A 24,545-nucleotide genomic window follows, 5' to 3' on the forward strand; every position below is an offset into this window, starting at 1 on the left:
CGATATTATAATTTCATAAATATTTAATAACTAGGCTAATATTTATTTGCCAGCAAAGCTGTAGCCTAACCCACCTGCAACTTTTCGGCATGTCTACCGGTTCACTTTGGCTTGTTCTGAGGGAATGTTTTCCCCTCAAAGGCATGGCGCAAACAACCTGCTCTGTGTGACGCGGGTCCGGTTGTAAGTATAGTGCTGCACTTTACTGCAGAAATGCAATAGTTTGGACATGAACATATTATTATACTGCATTGTAATTCATTAAAAAAAATAGTTTTTTGTCCCATAACTGTGGTGCTTGGGAATAAAGCTTGAAAGTTGAATTATTTAAATACATTTCTGAATTATAAAGAGGACAATTGGAACAATGAGGCAAGTGAAAGATAATTTAGTGTGGTCAGTTCAGGCCACATATGGTTCAGACCAGACACATATGTTTTTTCCTTCCAACATTTGCTACATGGTGATCCTCAGTAGATGGCAGTAAGGGACAGTGAATGCCTCTGGTGAATGTAACACATGAAAGCAAACGCAGAAGAAGTGAAACGGAAGAGAGTTGGTAATGAACTTTAGCGTAGGCTAGTGTAGTCAGTTAACTGTTAGTCCTGTGCAATGACTCGTGTCTGGCCAATACTATTTTTGTGCTTATCTAAATGGATCTGACTGGCAAAGTAGTATCCTCAAGCTGTAGCGTAAGAAAAAGCGTAATTGCTGATGTCGGCTCGGACATACCTGGCCAGCCTTACAGTATCTCAGTGCTGAAGGAGGGTTATTGTGTGTCACAAGCAGATGGTTGTACGCGTGCAGACGGAACAATATCTCTCTTGGTCGGACCAAAGAATATTCTGGTAGATACAGGTGGACCATGGGATCGCGATTTCCTCCTTGCTCAGCTGGAGAAAACGGGACTAAAACCTGATGACATCAATATAGTAGTCGGGACCCATGGCCACTCAGACCACGTGGGTAACCTAGGGCTGTTTCCAGATGCACTTATTGTTGTAGGATGTGATATAAGTCAAGGGGATCTGTATCTTCCAAACGAGCTGGCAGACGGCCAGCCATATCTCATCGATGATCATGTAAGTAGGCCTCACAGAGCCCAGGCGGCTAAAATATTTATGCAAGACTAGTAGTACTGGTAGGAATCAGATTGCATGATGGTTTAACTTGTCTTGGCCCCATGGCAGTCAAATCATGGTCTCTTAAAGTTTGTTTCATGAAAAATAAATATTTGTGTAAGTATGGTTTCATGACATTCTACTTGATATAATGCCACATTAAAGCAATCAGACATTAAAGGAACCATATGTAAGCATTGTATTTCAATTAATCATAAAATGGCCCTGGTATGTCACTAGACATTAAGAAATCATGTTCATTTCAAATACTTATATCACTGACAACAGTAGTCCGGCCAGGATATTGACATTTAAAAAGTGAAGTTGCAGCCCTCAACTGATGTTGATGTTGTGTTTTGTCATGTCATGTTGTGTTTTGGCCTGATGCGCCACCCTCCACCTATCTACTAATCACAAAGTCAGTAGTGTTTTGGCATCCGAGTTGGCAACCTCAAGTCAGGGGGGAGGGGATACACCGCTCTACAGTAATTTGAAAGTGATTACAGTACCAGTTTTGGGCACAATCTTACATATGGTTCCTTTAAGTTCAACCCTGCAAATAGCCTCAGTTTAAAGGAGCTTTTTTTCTGTCCAAGAAACTTGTGGCCTAGGCTTACTTTCACACAAACATACAGGCATTTTTGGGCGGTAACCAGGTATGCCATGCTGTTGGAGGAGGTGCATCAAACGTTGCATCGCCATTGAGATCACATAGTAAGGAGCTGACTCAAGGGTTATAAAAGTATTTTGTCGTGTTTAGTTCAATTGGGCTACAGGTTTTCAAACATGCTATTCCTGTAGAAAACCTGTAGCCCAATTACATGCCCGCAGGTAGGCCTGCTTTAAAAAAATAGGATGATGGGGAATACAGAATTCCAGCTATAAACATTCAATAATAATGAATACTGAATACTATATTATAATATAATAAATGTGCAGTGAGCAGAATTTAGGCATGTCTGCATGTGACATTTCTTACAGATCAAAATGACATAAGCCTAACAGCTGTTTTGAGTCAAGGCCATATGTTTAGCCAATTGCAGGGGTTTTCAATCAGTGGCCCGCGGCCCACTTGTGGTCCGTGAGGACACTGCTGGTGGTCTCTGACCATGGATTGAGTAATGTAGTTGCAATGTGGGAATCAATATTTTTATTTACTGGTGGTCCTGGGGTTACGTAATTAGTCAGAATGGTGGTCCCTGGTTCACAATCAGTTGAAAACCCCTGGCCTATTATGATGCTTCATCACATGAAATTTGCAACGATGTGAAAAGAAATTCTGGTAGCCTGTAAATGACTCGATGTGCCACTCGTCAGTAGCTGATCAAAATGACATACACAGTAGGCCTAAAGCTTATAGCTTTGAATTAAGACTATATGTTTAGCCTATTGAAAAACTTGATGACTTGATCATCATATGACATTTGCAGCAATGTGACTCAAACTGGTCTTTGGTAGCCTATAAGTGACATCACACTCCATCTGCCTCTCGTTGTCTGTAGCTGATCATGCTTCCATGTGTGGCATTCTGAAATGTCCTTAAATTCGGGACCTTGCAGTCGGAATTGTTGTTTGTTTATTCAAAGTCTAAAGACTGTCCAAAGTAGCTTGGGCTAAGTGATACTTTCTGATATGAAAATATGGAACGGGGTGGGTAGTGTGTGTGTGTGTGTGTGTGTGTGGGGGGGGGGGGGGGTCTTCACCTTCACCTTAATAGGGGGGGGGGGTATTGATATAGGCTGTGTGTGTGTTTGTATTGCAAGATGTATTTCAAGATCATGTGTGCTTGTTTTACTAAATAGTGCATAATTTTACAAAATTGTGGGCCCGTTTACTAAATTGTGTCAACTGAACACACTAAAATGAGTGCACTATTTACTAAAATGAGTGCACTAATTACTAAAAGGAGTGCATAAGATACTACATTCTATGTACAATCTAGTAAAATGAGATCATAATTTAGTAAAATGAGTGCACAATTTGGTCAAATGAGTGGACACTCACAATATACAAAAAAAGAAAAATTGCAATGACGCCTCCAGGGCTCCGTATTGAATTAATGTAGATAGCCTACTCATTTTCTATCCAGGGCAAAACAAGAATCATATTCTATTTAAACAACTATGAAATGTATAAAACTGATCTGGCAGATATCACAGAAAAAATATCTTCTAAAAAATATCTTATCTGAACATCACAAGCAGCTCTAGAAGCACAGCTCTGAATTTGGTGAAGGCTTATATTATCTCTGGCTTTTTTTCTGTCTCAGCAAAGTAGGCTAGGCTAGCCTATTTGTTTATCTTGCACAGATGCATTGTAAAACTCCGAGCAAGATGTCATCTCACGCAATAGCCTACGTGACTCACAGTGGCTCAAACGAAAAGTGCATTCTCTGTTGTGATGACAGACAAACCGAGAGGGATAAATGACAGCAGCAAGGTTTCCCTGTATCTCGTACGAATCATGCATTCTTCGTTCATAGTCTAGAGTCTAACTTATTATAGGCCTATCTGTCATGGACTTGCACTGAGTTGATTATCAATGACACAGAACAAAATGCGTTCCTTAGCAGTTTTAATACGAAACAACATCTTTTTCCTTTCAAATGCGGGACGATTCTGAATTTTACAGAATGTTTGGCAACCCTTGCACATCATGTTTTACATTGTTTTGAATAGCCACTGCATGTGTTTGTTGGCGGGTTGTTGCAAAGTCCGCTGACTCATTTTAATGAAAGCAAACCGCATTTACAAAATCCGCTGACTCATTTTAATGCAAGCACAGTTTTTATTGTTGAGGTCAGACATGATAATCACCCACACATCACACATCTTGTGCTCGCTTAACTTTTTACTCATGGATTCAATTCTGCCAAAAGGCCCCTTATTATGACTGCCGCGCAGGTCATATAGGTTTAGTCAGAGTTTTTTGCAGGTATCTCTGTTATCTCGCAGGTATCTCTGACCTGACATGGTCAAAACTGCACAAAATTGGAAGTGTAGGATCATTATGACACCCTCTGAATGCACGCCAAGTTTTTTTGAATTCCGTTCATGGGGGGCCATACAATAAATAAATTTATATTACTGTACACCAAGTGGCCTGTAGGTGGCCGGACACAGTTTTCTGTGAATATCTTGAACCGTAGGGCCTAGGAGGACCACCTTTTTTGTATGTTGGTCTTAAAGGGCCATGTCAACCCATCCCATCACCATTAATTTCATGTATAGCGCCACCTAGGTAAAAATGAAAAAGCAAAAATGAGGTGTTGAAATCACAATATCTCTGGCTGACATGGTCAAAAATGCACGAAATTGAAAGTGTAGGATCATTATGAAACCCTCTGAATGCATGTCAAGTTTTGTGGACTTTTATTCATGGAGAGCCATACAATAAATTCATTTATGTGTACATTTAGTGACTACACCAACAGAGTTTTCTGTGAATATCTTGAGAACGGTAGGGCCTAGGATACAAATGTTTGCCTCCAGGGGCCATGTTAACCCATTCCATATGCACACATGTGCATAAACAGATACACACGCACACACATACATTCACAGTAGTCATACGTATGACACATACACACACAGTAGACATATGTACGCATGCATGCACATGCACACACACACACAGACGCACACACAGGCACACACACAAGCACATGCACGCGCACACACAGGCACACACATAAGCACATGCACGCACACACACACACAGACACACACACACACACACACACACACACACACATACATACACATAAACACGTACACGCACACATGCACACAATTCAAGAATTTCTCCGAATTATGAACAGGCAAGATGGGGTTGGGTTATATAAAATGTATTTTACATGTGAAATCTATGAACTAATCATGTTTTGGTACTTGATGTCTAGCAGATACCAGAGAGAATTGAGTCTGCATAATGCAATTCAGTGAGACAGTTAGAATCATATATGCCTTTCACCTTTTGTTTTTAGCCAGCAGCCAGACCAGCAGATACCCTGACTGCTGAATTACTGAAGCTAAGCAGGCTTAGTTAGTATTTGGATAAGAGACCTCCTTGGAAGAGTAGGTTCCTGCTGGAAGTGGTGTTGGTAGCTGGCCAGTAGGTGGCACTCTTCCCTGTGGCCAAAAGCCACCAAACAAATATCAATCCCAATGCCCTATTGCAGTGACAGGGACACTGTACTGCAGGAGATGTTTTACTTTGCATGAATGTTACATTGAGGTCTTGACTCATGGTTGTTAAAGATCCCATGGCACTTATCGCAAAGAGTAGGTGGTTCCCTGATATGCTGGCTAAATTCCCAACCTGGTTAATTCAATTTGGCCTTGTAATCATCCTCCCAGTGTGTAATTGGTTCATTCACTCCTTCTCTCTCCACCTGAAACTAGTGTGTGGTGAACATTCTGGCACATAATGGCTGTTGTGCATCAGTCAGATGGGTGCTACACATTGGTGGTGATTCCGCCTCTCCTGTGAAGCACTTTGAGTGTCAAGAAAAGTGCTATAACTGTAATATGTTGTTGTTACATTAACCCTCCTCACCCCACCCTACCCCTTTTAACTCCTGTTAAATATATATACTTTACATTTAATGTTTGTTAACATAGTTAAATGATGGTGATTCACTAGTCCCCTACAGTATTTTGAAGGAAGGAACCAGATCTGTATGCATTATTGTAACAGATGGGCTAGGTTATTGGTAAAGTAGTTGAATAGCACACTACACATGCACACACACATACATGCACACACACGACACACACAAACACATAAACACACATGCAAACACACCTACATACACACACACACAAACACACACACACACACACACACACACACACACAAAACGTACATGCAGGCACACACACCAACGTGGCACACCTGACGAAGACCAACATTGGTCGAAACGTTGTGTAAAAAATCCCTTCGGGAGCAGCAGCAACATTTTTTATACACCTTTGCTGGCAAAAAAGTATTCAAAATACATTTTATTTTTTTTCAATAAGTAATTTAGAAGATAGAGCAGGGCTTAAAATTCATTTTTCAAAATGGGGGGAATTCCCCATTTGGTTCTTCATGTAGGGGGAATTTACACAATTGGGGGGGGGGGGGGGTCATCAGTAATATTGAATATGCTGTAGTCAAGTGTGATCATTCACATCAGTGGCCATCCTAGATTCTGCTTGACTCTCCACATACACACAAACACACACGGAAAATGATGGCTTGTGTTATATGTTTCTATTTCATATATTTTGAAATTCATATAAAGTGTATTTAGTTAATAAGGTGTAGAATTTTATAATATGCATAATTACTAGTAGCTTAACATATTTAATCATTTGAATACTTCATATTGGGGGCAGCCTTGGCCTAGCCTGGCCTCTGCCTGCCTACGTACTTCTGCTCGATTTCTTTTCCCTACAGTACTCAACTAGGTTGATTCGCCCTCGTTTACTTCGGTAGTTGGGCAGCCGACCCAACCAGCGAACAGAGGGCGTCCCTGAGAGCGATTACGCTACCCAGGCATGGTCTTTTAATTACCACGTCCCCGCCCCCAAAGCAGACCGCTTGGAATACATCAACGTAGGGAGCTAAAAGGGCTTATGAAATCTTTGAGCAAATGTGAATAAAAGGCGCAAATAAGGTTGGTGTGAGTTATTTTAGCTCTTTCTAATTTAGCCTATTAACAGGAGTGTCACGAACACACAGTCACAGTCGAGTAGGATGTTATATCATCAGCTTTGTCATACCTTAATTGTGTCACTTGAAATACGAATGTAAAGTCAAACTTTAGTTTAGTAGGCTACATGGTCGCGTCAAAATCGCTATTTTTCAAACACTAAGAAGGCTCGACATCACATGAAACTTTGATCAAAGCATCAGTGTCTCTACACATGAACTCGAGCATTGAGAACATTGTTCGTGTACACATAGTTTAATAAAAATCCTTCCTTGCAAGATGGCAGCGAGCAGAAAAAACAAGTGAAGAGTTCATTGCCGTTCTTTTAGTAAACTCTGTGTACACCAACAATGTTCTCAATGCTCGAGTTCATGTGTAGAGACACTGATGATACTTTGATCAAAGTTTCATGTTGTGTCGAGCCTTCTTAGTGTTTGAAAAATAGCGATTTTGACGCGATTGTATCAAAAAAGTAGTGGCCCTATAGGGTTCCCATTCAAAAGGTAATTTGACCCGAAAACGACAACGCATACAAGCTTAAAAGTGGCGCTTTGGACGTACTTATATGAAAGTTTGACTTGGATACATTCACAAAACACCATATGATGCATTTTGGCGAGAGTTAGATGAAACGTGTGACTGTTTGCTGATAAGATGTACGCTTGCTTGTTATGGGCGTGATGCAGAGAAACTTCTCTGTATGATGAAACGCCGGTTGTTAGTGATTGGTTCAAAGCAGTTCAAAGGAACTCCAATGATTTTAAACCTAAAACTGTGCCCTCCCACCCGGAAATAAACGTTTGCCTATGGATCTAGGCCAGACTCTCTGCTAGCCTTTGCCTACTGGTTAGCGCTTCAGACTTGTAACCAGAGGGTTGGCAGTTCGAACCCCGACCAGTAGGCATGGCTGAAGTGCCCCCTCACTGCTCCCCGAGCGCCGCTGTTGTTGCAGGCAGTTTACTGCGCCGGGATTAGTGTGTGCTTCACCTCACGGTGTGTTCACTGTGTGCTGAGTGTGTTTCACTAATACACAGATTGGGATAAATACATAGACTAAATTTCCCTTACAGGATCAAAGAGTATACATGTTATACTTATTGATTTTTAAACTATTACACTTAGGCATATCTTTAATGTGGTGTGTAGGTCTAATTAAGAGCACATTGGTGATGTGTAGGTGTAAATGAGTGCCTGTCACTTTAAGAAATACATGAGCGTAATTAGCCTTCAGTGTCATGGTTTTAGGCTAGTGAATAAAAGTTGCGCATAGTGCATAAGGATATGTGGATGCAATTCATTATGTTTTCTATGTCATTAAAATAAATGTTCAAAAAACTAACAATCGAAGAAAATCTTTATGGGATTATAGAAGAGATAAGCGTCTTGCAATGTTCAATAATAATTTTAGTGAGCACTACTGACAGACGTGACCTGAGCTAGCGGGATAGTTAGCAAGGAGCTCTCTCCAGATGTAAAAGTTTGTCATGGTTGTAGCCTATTTACTTAAGTGCAAAGTGGTTCTCTGTGTGTGTGTGCCTGCGTCTGCATGAGAGGCTATGTTCAATTCAACTCGGTAGTTCATCCATCTGGTCAATAGCCCCGCATTCTCGCCACTTCATGATAAAATGAACATGATTAGACAGGCTGTAAAGTGTATGCGGGAATTTCTTGCATTATTATGCACAATACCCTCAATCCCGCAGTGAAATGTAGGCCCTGGAGAGAGAAGAAAAGAACTTTAATCTCCTAACCTCTGCTACTCCTATGGAAAGTGTTCAGATCTTCACTCTTAGAATAGGTTGGCAACGGTTATCAGCGATTTAGTCGTTGCAGGCATATTTGAAAATATCGGCCACTAATATCTGCCGTTTCGCAGATGGCCGATTGCAGCAAAAAAGCCCTATATCGGCCAATACTGATAGCCTGCCGATATATCGGTGCATCACTAATATTTAACGATATCTTTTGCATTTCTTATCCAAACAACGCCAAACTTTGCACTGCACTTACTCGTGCCCGTAGCAAGGCACCTGTCAAGTTTGCAATCAACAGACGTTCCTGTAATTTATAGATAGATAGATAATGAAAGCGCAGTTTTTATAGCCATCGTGCGTTCACTTCTGGCTCCTTGGCTATCAATTTGGTAACTATAACAGGCTATAGAACACTAAACTTATCGGAGGTGTCAAATGTTGAATTACTCCAGTCTATATTTTTTTACATTAATCACTCCTATGATGTCTATCCAAAGTAAAGTGCCTGTTTCAAAGTTAACTGATGGTCATATCAACCAAAATTCTGATATTATTTGCACCTCCAAGTGGTATGTTTGTGTGAAAGAATTATTTATTTTAAGGTAGCCTAGTCTTGCACATCTTGTAGGGTACAACATCTTGATACAGCCAGTCAGTGTCAAGCCAGAATTTAATTAAAAAGTTCAAACAGCAAAAGGCAGATTTGATTGCTACTTTTTACTGCTGAAGTACAGGAAAACACAGTCACTAATAGTGGGATTCAGAAGGGAATCCAGGAGTCTGCTCAAGGAATTTGTCCATAGGACCATGCCTACTTAGCTAATGCTCAAACATGGCTTCCAAGAATGTGCCTAATGCTAAAAACAGTGAGTTTAATTTTTGAGAGTGCCATCACTTTAAAAAAAAATCAAAGGTGGAAAAAAATGAAAACTGGAATTGAACAAAAATATTTTACGGGTGTTCCTAACCTACTGGGTGGGAATTTTCAGATGGGGGTGGGTAGTCAGCGCTCTATATGGGTCTGGGGGTAGTAACATTCAAATTTCCCTTATTGTGACATCTCAATAAGGGAGATTTCTGACTAGCTCACAGAAGCGCATACTTTCTGACATCAACGTTTCTCAACTAACCCACAAAAACTCAACGCACAGTTTTGTTTCGCACCTGGAGTGTTTGTAGAAGCATCAGTCCCAAATGGAAGTACAAAAGCACAGAAAAAGTGAGTTTTGCATAATATGGCCCCTTTAGCATTGTAGGCATGTCCACAGCAACTGTTTCCAGCAATAGGCTATCGTCATGCCCACATCCTTTTCACATGGCCACATCCTTTTCAACCTTTTTTTTAATATTAGTCATTGTATAAATAACATACAATAACGAAATCAACTTAGACATTTAGATACGTTTTTCTTTGATGTGTTGATTGCATTGAACATGAGCCTATTGATCGCTATTGTAGTGGAATAGACCTACTCCAGCTACTTACGTAAAGGAATTCCCAATATAATGGCAGGTAGTTTTGTCAACGAATGACAAACAAACAAAATTACCTCATGTGATGGACATTATAGAACATAGTCTACACAGTGTTTCTGTGATGATCAAGAGGGATTTATTTGTCACACAGTTACAGTAGGCTATATAATAACTACTATCTTCTTTAAGTTGCATAGGCTATAAATCCGTTGCCATTCACTGTATGGCTGTCAAATGAATAAGGCCTACTTCTCGAAAAGCAGCATGGCCATCATCACGTGAAACAAGCACAACGAATCAGGGAAAGAAACATGGCCTTGTATGTCAGCTCTTTCAGATGGTTCTGCCACACACTACGGACACACCATCCACATTCGTCCGATACGGCTGCGGAGCAAAATGAGTTTGGGGTCTCCAGCGGATCCAAGTAGCTCCACTTCGGAGACGCTGATACGATGGGCAAAAGTGATGCGATGGGCAGAGCTCCCCCAGAAAAGAATCTCTGGCACCTCCACTGCCAGTGTGTATGGTTCTGTCTGCCCAGTGTGTTCAGAGCTTCTCTTGCAAAGTAGTTGCAACCGGGCAACTGGTAAACAGATTTTAGCTAGCCTGGGTTTCCCCATGCCGCCTTGTGCGTGATTTTATTCGTGCTGCTAGGCAGCCTGGATTTCATAGACCCGATTTTCACCTCAACAAAGGAACCAATCACAGAAACGAGGGGGGACAGCAAGACGATGACTATGTCTATGCGACACACCGAAGCGGCTATGAGCTACTTACAGATGCATTTGATAGACATTTGTAGCGCCCAATAAACTGCTGTGGGCATTCGTAAACCACGTCTCAAATACGAGAAAATGAATGTGTAGTTCCCAGACCCCATCTCAATGAGATGAGGTCTGGCATTAGCCAGGCTAGATTTTAGCAGCTTCTCAATTAATCACAGCCAATCACATAGAATATCATTAGAAAGCCCAGGATGTCATATTTAAAAGACCACAGGAATTAATAGAATAACTCAAAGGGGTATGCATCTACAACCTATGTCCACTGCAGAGGACACACGTCTATGGGTTGGATCTCAGGAGGATATGGTAAAGTTGCACGCATAGAGCTATGGAATTTTTTTTTTTTTTTTTTTTGGACAACAGGCTACCGGCGGCAGACGTGTGTTGCTTAGGCGGGCGCCTAAGCTGCAAAGTGCTACCGGAAACACTGGAAGGGGTGTGTCGCAATACTGCCTTCTCACACCGCGACACAGGTTCGTGAATATGAGTGTCGAGATATCGATTTTGGGACGCATATAGTTACAGCCCTACTCTTCTCACATCCCTCTCACCACAGCAAACATGCAGAATATGTTTTTTTTTATATCAGTTTGTTATGTGCAAGCTTTGTGTAGCCCAATTCTAATCAAGGATGGCTGCCATACACTGTGTTTTTTATCAATATTGCCTTGACTTTAAGAGTGTTATTACCTAGAAGTTTGGGCATTATTATTTTAAAAATGATCATTCCTAGCCGGACCACACTTTGGATGGAAGACGAAAAAGTTCTTATAGTAGGCTATGACTTGGCAATTAAAAGTTTGTTTGTAGGCCTGCTGATTTTATATAGGGCCCTGATTGGGGGGACAAACAGCTCAATGTATAGTCATTTGGTGTACAAAGTGCTAATGGTGTACAAAGTGCTAATGTTGTACATTCATTCATAGATAAATGCACACAGTTAATATGTCTCTGGTACAACATTGCCACTTTGTACACTAAATGCCCATACAATTATGCAACCTCCCCTTTTTTTATCCATACAGTCTATGGTTTATCCCTAACTTATTCATGCCCATTATTTGTTGAGACTTGAAATATTGGTACAACATTAATAAAACTGTATTTAAAGAAAAATAATGACATCAAATAATTACAAGAACAAGTTTCTCAATGTCACTCTTTTTGCAACCCAAAATGATTCCATATTGTTTTTGCCTTTTGACTCCTACATATTTGTAAACTTTAGAGTTGCACAGTTCTAATGGAATGTTGGTAATAGATGTTGTGCAACAAAATTTCATATAATTGGGAAAAAAGTGACATTTGTGTAATTCTGATCAAGGATGGCTGCCATACACTGTTTTTTTTTTACTGGAACAGTAGTGAAAATAATAAATTAATAATCGCTAAAACTAAATAAAATCAACTAAAACTTTTAAATAAATAAAGATAAAGCTGTACACTTGTAAAGACTAACTAAAAATTAACAAGAACTATAATAATTGCACTGGATCATATTTAGCTTGGGGATGTATTGGAAGGTAATGTAGCACAAATATAGGCTCAGTATTTGTAGGTTGAATGGTGACAGTAACTCAGTGTTTTTGAGTAGACTAAATGGTCAATTGTAAGTCAAATCCACTAGTAGTGGTACATCCAGGCACTTTCCTTATCACCAGTCAAAAGTCTGAAAACAGCTGTACAGATTTGTGCATTCTCAAATAAGAATAATAATCATCTTTATTTATATAGCGCTTAAAAACAAGTTACATAGTGCTGTACAAAGGCAGCAAACATAGTAGAAGTAATACATTTTCAAAGTAAAATAAACAATTAGATATTTGAAGCAATACAATATAAGGCCAAAACCCCATACATATGTAAAGAAAACAAATAAAAAAATACAATTATGAAATAAAATCAATACATTTTTGAGAGATTATCAAGATGCAGCTGACCTCAAATGCAACCCTGGTATCCTCTGTCTGGAGTCCAGCCCCTTTCTGTCGAGCTTACTGTCATCTCGCATCCTGCAGGGCTTCAGCTGTACGTTCTCCAGTGTGAGCTTGGGATACCTATATTTTGGGGACACGCAGTTTTCGTCACCCAAGTCTTCAATGAATCTCCTGTATCCGGTTGCGTGTTCTGCCGGACAATATATTGGTTGGTCAGTTTTGTGAGCCAGTGTCTAAAGTTCTGTTTGCTCTCAGTGTTTAGAGCAAAGTAGTTGCAACAGTGCAACTGGTAAACAGATTTTTGCAGTTTCTCAAAGCCTTCTCTCATTTGTCACATTTGACCATAATTTTAGCGATGTGGCAGGCCTCTTGACACTTTGGTTAGCTTACAATGCACATAATCTCATGACTGAAGACTTTTCGAGTTGCATACAGGGTTGCAGAGGAAGTTTGACACACTCTTTGTAGTTTGTACTGCAATTAATTTACTTTTTCTTCTTCTTTAAATTTAAATACAGAGTACAAGCAACAGATTCAGAGTGCACATAATACGATTGGTTTACAGATAGGCTATAATTTTGGTCCATTTGGGGCCATTTAACATCGCGATTTGTTTACATCTTGTCAGAATCCATCATGGCGGACAATGAATATAAATTAATCTTTTGTTAATCTTTGTTTAAACTGGTTTAACTAATCCAGGGTTAAAATTTAGATGTGCAACGAGTCTCTGGTTAATTTAAACTCTTATTTAAACCTAGATTTACTAAACCTAGTTTAGGCCTAAACTAGGATTAATTTAAACCATGTTGGTGCAACCCGCCCTTAGTCATGTTTTTCATTATGGACCTAATTTGACAAATCTGGACTGCAGACAGGCCATCTTATCACCTGGACTCTTCCTCTATACTATTACTATTTAAATATGTGCAGAATTCATTTTGGCATTGTTTTCCTAAAATATTCAATATTCTTCCCTAGCCTGGGTGCCATTCCGAACTTAGTCCTGCCCACAACATTTGAGGTCGGGAAGTTCGGTCTGGCATTGTTCCATTGTGGTGGAAGTATGCTCGCCTTATATCGGGTGGACCAATCAAATCAGGTTTTACGATGATGGACAGGTAAGCAACAGCGCCTGGTCTATCACGTCATCTGAGCACGCTTTGATTAGTCAGGGGGCCTATATGGTTTCTGTGGGTTTGAAATGTACATTTTTGGAGAGTGGTTGGACTGTCTTTAGAGGTCATTGAACATGGAGAAAAATTATGTCTCTTATGTTTTTTTACCTGTTTCAACCCTATTTTTTTTAAATTGGATATTTCACTGTAATTAACACCATAAATTTCGCCTAAATCACTGGCTATGTTGAATAAAGTTCACAAAACAGTTATTTTCAACAGTATGATTGTATGTCAGTATTATGATTGTATGTCAAACAATTAGAGATAAGATCAATAACCAATCAGTTTCACCAAATACACATACTCCATTGCTGAAAGATAGCAAAAACATAACAGAATCACAGATGAGACCTCAAACAACATTTAATTCATTTACATATACACAACATATTAGATCTCACCTCCACAATTTCCTCATCAAAATCTACAACTAGTCTAGACCCTATTCCTACACACCTTCTTAAGACTGCTCTCCCCTTCCTGGATAATGTTTTGCTCTTGATTATAAATAATTCAATGCTATCAGGGCATGTACCACAGTCGTTTAAGACATCTGTTATTAACCCTTAGAACCCTAAGCTGTTTTTAGGGCATTTTCACTACCTTTATTCATAAGGATTTATTCTGGTCATTGTAAGTGCCACACACATATATTATATATTGTTTTTTTCAGGAGAGTCTAGGCTATTCAGATCTGCCATCATTTCATGTATTAATACTAGCATTGATTTTATTTTGATGTTTAAAGAATTAAAATATAAAAAGTGTATTATAAAAATTCTTATATTTCAACATGTATCTCACCACAGCAAGCTCACAGCTCTACATGCATTTCATGTGTGTGTAGGGCAGACTGTCCTGAATCGGGCAATATAATTGCCATGTTGGAGGGATACTCTGGGGCTGAGCAATTTACAGAAATATTTGCTGTGTGATTTACGGAAATAAATGCCATTTTTTATTTAGTGATGAAAAATGACCTTTCTGCGCTCCATATCGGTGACACGAACTGATCTGACCTGTGTTAGCCTGCGTGCCTGTGTGTATGCAGTCATAATAATTCTCAACTTTTTACTGCATTGCCATGAACAAAGTAAAGGCAAAAAAGGTGTTTATTTGTTGAACAAATTGGGATGCAATGTGAGCCTTGAATTGGATGCCATGCAGGAATTTGCTAGGATCTCAAAACCGGAATATGAACATGCTTTGCCATAGAGAAACACATGATAGCATTGGATTATAAACATGCTTTGCCACAAGAACAGACAAAAACGTGGGGTAAGTCCAGCTATATGAAGTTATTATTTTGCTGTCACTTCGTCTGTTTTATAACCCAGAAGGATGTACTTGGTATCAAATGATAGCTCCGAGTCTCCTCTTTCATCTGAAATGCGTGGCATATCTATGCGATCACGGGTCCGCGAGTAATTCAAACGAGAGTAATGAGTGTGCTGCGTTGGTTTGTGTACATGACGTTATTATTTTGCAGTCACTTCGTCTGGTTTTATAAGCCAGAAGGATCGATAAACATGGTACCAATGGATAGCCCTGTGCCCCCTCTTTCATCTGATATGCTTGCCATATCGATGCGATCACGGGTTCGCGAGTTATTCAAACTAGAGTAATGTGTGTGCAGTGAACGCAGAGAAGTATAGACTGTAAATATGATGCAATTTGATTTAATTTCATGATTTTTTTTAATTTTCATACTTGATCGTACAGACAAGTGTGTAGTCTCGTTGGAAAGCCCCACTTCTGCTCTGTCGTGCAATAAAGATTTAATCTCGCTGCGATGAACAGTGTCGGAGCAATGTAACAGAGAAGAAAGGGTGTGTTTTTTGACGCACTTTGCGTCAATCGGGTTCTAAGGGTTAAGTCCTCCCTCAAAAAACCTAGCCTTGTATCAATACTGGTCCTTCTGGACCTCAGCGCTGCCTTTGACACCATAGACCATGACCTACTACTTGAAAATTTGATAGGCATCAGACTCATCACTCGCTTGGTTTAGATCATACCTTCCTAACCGTCAACAATTTGTACAGGTACATAATAAACCATCTACCCAGATTATGGTAAAATATGGAGTGCCTCAAGGCTCAGCACTGGGGCCCCTGTTGTTTAGCAGATGATACACAACTATACCTCTCCATTAAACCTGATGAATTAACCACTTGACACATGTATAAGAGATATAAAGACATGGATGAAGAATAATTTCCTGCTTTTGAACTCAGATAAAACAGAAGTCAAGGTTTTAGGTTCTAAAAATATGAGGGATATCCTATCCACATCACAGGCTACATATAGTGATCTTCTACTGACCTCATCCACAAGTGTTAAAAACCTAGGAGCAGAGTGCAAATTACCCCACCATAATTGGGGGGTACTGCTCCTTCACTTCTTCTAGATAGATAGATAGATACTTTATTGATCCCCAGGGGAAATTCAAGGTATGACCAATTCTATGACCATCATGGTCCATATCAATCCCCATCGTGATCGCCAAGTGCAACATGTGTGTGCAACACACATACAAGGTGTAAACATGCGACAAACTGATAATCAGTTGGCTACAGAATATCTCATTGTTATTATATCCAAAAGAGAACTGTTTTGATCAACTCTCAAAAGTTAGAAGTTAAGTGCACTGAAATACCATTCTAATTACTAGTAAAAGTACTACCTTTACAAGAAGCCTATTGCTTATTTCATGACATATTGATTTGGTTTATTTTTAGATTTCATAAAACCTGGAGGTAAGATCCAACCCTCTAATATAGCCTAGCCTACTGTATAAACAGAAACCAATTTTCCATTATAGTCTTATGGTAGTCGGTGTCAAATCAACACAATTGCCTAGAGATATGTGAAACCTAAGCAATCTTTAATGTGATTAAGGAGCATATAGCCTACTATGAAAAAACATACTACCACATAAGAACTACAGAGCAGTAACCTACAAGAATCCGATAACCAGAATGTAAAAACAATAGGCCTACTAACCAATTAAAAACAAATTCAAATACTAGCATGTACTATTTAGCCTAGGCTACTTGGCTCTTTATGTTTCCACAGGTTTCACTAATGTTATGTAGGCTTAGCTACATCAGACCCTCTTGTGCATAATAAAAACAACACAGGATCTGTGCCAAACTAATTTCAAAAGGGCACAATAATTTATTCAAGATAAAATGAGAATCAATGGACACCTAGGTTATGGACTGGAGTTCTTCTCCTTGGAAATGACAATCGATTTTACCTCACCACAATGTAAAATAGTAAATGATTTAAAGGAACCATATGTAAGATTGTGGCCAAAACTGGTACTGCAATCACTTTCAAAATACTGAAGAGTGGTGTATCCCCTCCCCCTACCCCCTGACTCGAGGTTGCCAACCCTGATGGCGAAACACTACTGACTTCGTGATTAGTAGATAGGTGGAGGGTGGCGCATCAGGCCAAAACACAACATGACATGACAAAACACAACATCAACATCAGTTGAGGGCTGCAACTTCACTTTTTAAATGACAATATCCTGGCCAGACTACTGTTGTCAGTGATATAAGTATTTGAAATGAACATGATTTCTTAATGTCTAGTGACATATCAGGGCCATTTCATGATTAATTGAAATATTTTTCTTACATATGGTTCCTTTAAATAGAGAATTATCTTGCTAACTAACCAGGTCCACTTTACTAGCCTCAGTGGGTAAGTAAGTAGCAGGTATAGTAGCCAATTAAATGTATGAAGACGTGACATGAGCTATGAAAGAACAAAACACGTTAATACATGAAGGTTGTAAAATAGCACATTTTCAACAAGCTAGACGTCTACTAGCAACTTACATTTACCCATGCACGTCAGCAGCAAACCGAATTTAGGCTACTGGAGGAATCTAGCGTTTTGTCATTCAACGTCGTTGACACTTGCTTGAGAAGTTGAAGTCGTTCTCTATCTCTTTGGCTTCTAGCGCCACGGTGGTTAAAACTGGTACGGTCCATAATAGGGGTGTCTGAAATCGCTTTACATTAAACTTTTCCTAGTGAAAATAGGAGTTGACTTGTATTGTAGCCAACTGTAATGATATTTTTTCACAATATCAGAAAAATTATCCCCAAAACTGATATTTCTGTCTCTTTGGGGGTATAGTACCCCCCAGTACCCCCTGTAATTCGAACTATGCCTAGGAGTTATAATTGACCAGGACCTAGCACTAAATAATCACATAAAACAGATCACCAAAACTTCATTTTACCATTTAAGGAACATTTCAAAGACAAGGAAGTCCTTATCCTTACCAGATGCCGAGAAATTAATCCATGCTTTTGTCACCTCAAGGATAGACTATTGCAATGCTATTACGCTGGCTGTAATAATACCTGTCTAAAGAGCTTACAGCTTATACAAAATGCAGCTGCTAACACACACAAAAAATATGAACATATTTCCCCCATCCTAGCATCTCTACACTGGCAACCTGTTAAAAGTCATTGACTTCAAAATATTACTAATATCTCTTGGTTGGTTGCCTGCATTGAAAGAGACCTCATGAAGACGCTCTTTTGTCTGCTTCTGACAGAAGAAGCACTTATGCTGGCAGCAGCTGCTGCTGAACAAGTGTACAAAGTCCCTCTAGATGGACTTGATGCAGTTGGAGGTGTTGCTGCAGGTTCAGAAGATGGTCTACCACGTCTTTTCTGCCTTTCCTGCCTGCTTCACATGATTAGTAGTGAATCTTAGCATGCTGCAGATGCTCACTGTTCCAGGTGGATTTGTAGCAGTTCCTGTACCAAACTGCTTTGTACTGTTGTAAAATAACTGCACTGTAACATTGTAATCGTTGGCTGATCTGTGATCACCAATCTCCATACTCTCTCATGGACAAAAACAAGAAATTTGGCATATGTCTCTAGTGATGGGTCATTCACCAGTCCACACATATCTGCCACTGGATACATAGCCTCACCAAACACTCACCTGTCTGTTTGTCTATCTGATCCTTTTACCCTTTCTTTTCTTAAGGAAAAAAGGTGGATTGTCCGCACACTTGCTCCCATCAGGAATTTTTATTGACTTATTCACCCGGGTGTAACATTTCGAGCTTATACGCTCTTCATCAGACTTGAATATCAGACTGTCGCCATATTTAAAGAAGTACAAAAGGTCACATGACCCATCAGAGTGATAGGCTATAATTACATAGATTTACAAAACATTTATATACATATATACACAACGTCATAATATCTACAAAAAGCATGTACAAAACATTTATATAATATACTTTTTTTATATATATAAATAAGTACAAGCTTCCACCCTATCAGAATACTTGGCTGTGTATCAGGCCGCATTAGGCTGTCATAATAAGTAAACATGATATTGGCGTCTATTCAGTCTACAGGTTACTAATCATACACTTATATAAAGGAGACTACATTCACATTGATAAAATATAATATATAACCATATCCAAATAGCAATTCACACAGTCGAGAGTCGAGTCGGTCGAGTCGAAATTCTTTTCTTCACACTTACATAGGCTACTGAAGGCCTTACAGACTGATACTAGCTATGTAAAAGTCTATTAACAGAGATCTCTGCACTTTGTGCTCTGAATGGGTGTAGACAAGAACTGGCAGAGCAGGCTAGGCCTACACTCAAGCACACTAATAGGCATGAATTGATATTGAAGTATTATTTTTTTAAGCGGACAATTTCTTTTTAAAGAAATCAATTATCATGCTAAACATTTTTTATAATGTTGTATTATTTATGGGGTCCACTTTTGCACACTACCTTGTAGAATATCTTTGCTTTTTGGCACCAAACCCTATGCTATAATACCAGCAATGTGAGGTTTATGGACAAAACACCAAATTTGACCTTTTCTGAATTTGACCTTTGATTTGGGTCCTTCAAAACCTTCAAAAAAAATGGAGACATGTTTTTTTCTACTTTTAAGAACCCCTAGAACAAAGATATAATACTCTGCAAAAATTAACATGCGAATCCCACAAGCCCCCAAATTAGACACATAGGCCCCCCTACTATTAGGATTATGTTTGAAACAAAAACGCTGTGGCTAGAAGGATACATGGCTTTTAAGACCCCATATGGATTTTTTTCATATCATTTAATGAGGTTGTATCACTGAAAGATTATTTCTGAAAACTTTGGCCAATGTTGAGATGTGGGAAAACTCGTGGTTTCACTTTCATCAAGGGAAAACAGCGCTGTTGCATTGCGACATGTTCCCTCGTTCGTTTGAAATCTCTGATTGACCACCTGTTCGAGGGATTTGCGACAGCCATCCGCAGCTGTTTAAATCAAATTCAAAATGAACATATATTTTCCATGAAATATTCAAATGTAATGTATTTTTCAACATTTGATATGTTGTCTGTGTCCTTTTTGCAACTAAATATGAGTTTAAGAGATTTGCAGATTTTTACATTCTGTTTTTATTCACATTTTACACAACGTCCCAACTTTTTCTGTTTTGGGGTTGTATATAATAATAAACAATATTATATCATATTAAAAGGATATTGATATAAAAACAACTGATGTAAACTTAAAATAAACTTAAAATACTGAATGTCTGATATTCATGATGGCACACATTATGCAGATTATAGCCTTGGTAGGCCTACTATTATTACAGCCTCAGCTGTCAGCAGCTCTGGTTGAAGCCTAGACATATTGTAAACAAAGTAGGCCTAGCCTAGTTGGCTAGCTTATCATTGTCTACGACTGGTTGGACTATTCAGTTTTCCCACGTGTGTTTAAGTTTCAAGGTAATACTTGTTCTCCTTGGCCCTTTTGGGTCTTAAAATACATTGGTATTGAGAATATGATCAGTCAACTTGAATGCAAGAGTTTTAAACAAATTAGAGAGAGAGAGAGAGTTTAGGGTACTTCTATATGACAAAGTTGCAGGTAACATAGGCTACCAGTGGGAGATGTGTGATTGACAGAGTGCATGTGCTACTGGAAACACTTAAAGGGGTGTGTCGCAATACTGCCTTCTCACACTGCGACACAGGTTTGTGGATATGAGTGTCGCGATTTCCGTTTCGATATTATGCATATATAGTTAGTTACAGCCCCACTCTTCCCACGTCCCTCTCACCGCAGCAAACATGCAAACATGCATGAGAGAGAGACAGGATGACCGACAATATTACAGGGGTGAAAAAATGTTACACCAGTTTGTTAAGTGCAAGCTCTGTGTAGGCCTAGAAGCCATGTTTGGGCATTATTATTTTACAAATTATCATTCCTAGCCGGACAAAACTTTGGATGGAAGACAAATACGTTCTACTAGTCAATGTATGGAAGACAAACACATTGTTAGTAGGCTATGACTTGACCATTAAAAGTTTGTTTGTAGGCCCGCTGATTTTATATAGGGCCCTAATTGGGGGTACAAACAGCTCAATGTAAGTGCTAATGTTGTACATGCATTCATAGATAAATGCACACAGTTATTTTTGATTGTTATACCTATAATATGTCTCTATGGTACAACATTGCCACTTTGTACACTAAATGCCCATACAATTATGCAACCATACAGTCTATGGTTTTATCCATAACATATTCATGCCCATTATTTGTGGAGAATTGGTACAACATTAGTAAAAACAAAACTGTATTTAAAGAAAAAAAAATGACATCAAATAATTACATTAACAAGTTTCTCAATGTCACTCTTTTTGCACCCCAAAATGATTCCATGTTGTTTTTACCTTTTGACTCCTACAGATTTGTAAACTTTAGAGTTGCACAGTTCTTACGGAATGTTGGAAATAGATGTTCTGCAATAGATAGAATTTCATATACCGGTAATTGAAAAAAAGTGACAATGTGCAAGATCCTGAAATGAATCATTTTGCTAAAAAGGCAGTTGATCCCAAACTTTGTGTAAGACTGCTTCTGCTTTTTGATGCAAACTGTTCATGACATTCTCTACATAGTACATGCATGGTTTTGCTCATCTGATCTTCTAAATCTGAGTCATTTTTCTTGTTTTCACAAACCATGTCTTCTTTGGTGAAGTGGGTTGCTGTGTCTCCCAGGAGAATTTCGAAGTGAGTAAGGCCAGGCTTGTGTACAAACACGTGGGGAGAGTAGGGGGCGCAGTTTTATATGTGGAGTGTGATTGCTTCAAGGAAGGAACTTGTTACTTAACACGAAATCACGCCACATCAATATAAATGGTACTATCTCATTACGAGACATTAAAAACTCAATACATCATACAGCCCTTATAGAACATTAATATACACTACCGTTCAAAAGTTTGGAGTCACTTAGAAATGTTCTTTGTTTTCATCATTAATGTTGTAAATGACTGTTGTAAAAAGAAATGGCTGATCTTTAATGCAATATCTACATTGCCCATTACCAGCAACCATTCATCCAATGTTCCAAAGGCACATTCTGTTTACTAACCTGATATTATTTTAAAAGGCTGACTGAGAAAACATTGGAGAACCCTTTTGCAATTGTGTAAGCACATACTGTAATCTGAAAACTGCTGCCCTGATTTAAAAACAATGCAACTGATCTCAGCTGATATTCTATGAGTGGAATGGAAATTGGACCCAAAACATTTGAACGGCAGTGGATATTAAGAGAAGATGCTCTGATTATTTTTCACTGGTGTCATATTTGTTGTAATATTATCAATTAGATCTTCCTTGAAAATATATGTCCACATAAGTGTCCACATGCTGAAATGAGAGGAAAATGGGTAATTTTTAAAATTCAAGCACATTAAAATATTTACACTTTAATATATATAGCACAGTTGATTACTGGATAAACATGGCCTAATTGATCATAAATGATTGGGTTCAAATAAGAGGCAGGCATACATAATATTTGGAATTTTCCCAGTCTGGAAAAGGACACACGTGATTTTTATTCTTAGAAGGTGAAATAAATGTGAAATATTGCTCAAATTGGGAGATTTGATATGGAATGACCGAACACACCTTACTGACACCAAGTTTCACCAGCCTCTGTCATGTGGCTGTTAAACTACCTATCTGCCTGCCTGCAATTAATAACCTATGTATACATCTGCTGCACATGAATTGCTACTAATGGTTGTTAATCTGAAAAAGTAGTTATGGTCTCTGGCACTGTATATTCTATCAGTTATATAGTGTCTCTTGCATATCAGAGTGTCTAACTCTGTCTCTCTCTCTCTCTCTCTCTCTCTCTCTCTCTCTCTCTCTCTCTCTCCCTCTCCAACAGGTGTCGATCGTTCCCACACCGGGTCACACCGGACGGGATGTGAGCGTGCTGGTAAAGGACACCTCCGTGGGCGTTGTGTTGGTTGCTGGGGACTTGTTTGAGTGCTGTGATGATGAGGACTCCTGGCGAGCGCTGAGCGAGAACCCTGAGGTTCAGGAGATTAACCGAAAGGCGGCATTACAGACTGCTGATGTTATCATCCCTGGACACGGACCCCGGTTCAAAGTGCATAGGGACTCCACCAACTGATATGGCTCGTGTTTAGCTAGGGTGTGACCCACCTGAAGCAACAGGTATGCTTTTATCCTATATTTTGTATCATCTTCAGATTAAGTTTGATGGAACATGGCCACGTGCAGAGGAGAACATATTCCCACCAGCCATCCAGGATGTGCACTACGCTCTTCTGTGTTACGGATAGGAACACTTGGTCAAATTAAAAAAAAGGAAATCCTTTAACAGCACAACACTCTTGACATAAACATTGGTTATGTGAGTACAGTGTTTTTTCTAACCTACACTTAATTTATTACACATGTGTAAGCAGCACAGGAATCCAGTGACAACCTTGATTAGTTTTATTTAAGTGAATTAGATACTTCTAAAATGCAGTTGCTTGCCACATTTAGTCTCAAATGCAGGATCCAAATCTCCATACTTTGGTGTGGAATTTAGACCTTTGTTTTAACCTGTGGTTACCTTTCTACTAAATAGAATGACCCATAAAGAAAGATGAATATTGTAAAGTAATAAAGTCAAGTTGGTAAAATATAATGACTGACGTTTCCTTCTTGGGGATCAATAAAGTACTCTCTGTCTCTGTCTGTGTCACTGTCTATTTTTGTCTCTGGCCATCTGTCCATCAGGTCATATTCATAAACTATTGTGTGATGTGGTAGCTTCTGTCTGACCTATCAGGAAAAGGCTCTGTTTAAAATAGGTGCTTCACACTACCAAACTTAAGTATATAGAAATGTGTGTGTATATATATATATATATATATATATATATATATATATATATATATATATATATATATATATATAGAAATCCTATGTACCTTTTGGTACACGCCTAAATAATAATCAAGGAAAGATTTACAAAAGTACACAGGTAACAGGTGGGAAGTGGTACGGAGTAGTAAACACAGTCATAATATGCAGTAAAACCTCATTGATGTGGATGACATCACATGACATAAAATGATTCTCACTAACTAAGCACATAGTACATTACCCTTCACTGAAATACAGCACTGTTGGCATACAGTCATACTGACACACTGTCAGCAGTACCATTTGTTAAAACAAAGTT

At 39.0% G+C, this 24,545-nt stretch overlaps 1 protein-coding gene across 1 annotated transcript; it reads left to right on the forward strand.

The window, feature by feature from the left end:
• Window positions 1-539: 539 nt before the first annotated feature.
• mblac1 (metallo-beta-lactamase domain containing 1) lies at window positions 540-24,055 on the forward strand. The gene is made up of 2 exons (XM_076289108.1): window positions 540-1,082; window positions 23,232-24,055. The coding sequence occupies exons 1-2, from the start codon at window positions 654-656 to the stop codon at window positions 23,478-23,480; spliced, it is 678 nt and encodes a 225-aa protein (XP_076145223.1). The 5' UTR covers window positions 540-653; the 3' UTR covers window positions 23,481-24,055.
• The last annotated feature ends 490 nt before the right edge of the window (window positions 24,056-24,545 follow it).

Source organism: Alosa pseudoharengus, unplaced genomic scaffold (genome assembly GCF_046254945.1).
Source record: "Alosa pseudoharengus isolate Yale_2024_CS ecotype anadromous, Long Island Sound unplaced genomic scaffold, YU_APseudo_1.1 YU_APseudo_1.1_scf_17, whole genome shotgun sequence".
Lineage (NCBI taxonomy): Eukaryota > Metazoa > Chordata > Actinopteri > Clupeiformes > Clupeidae > Alosa > Alosa pseudoharengus.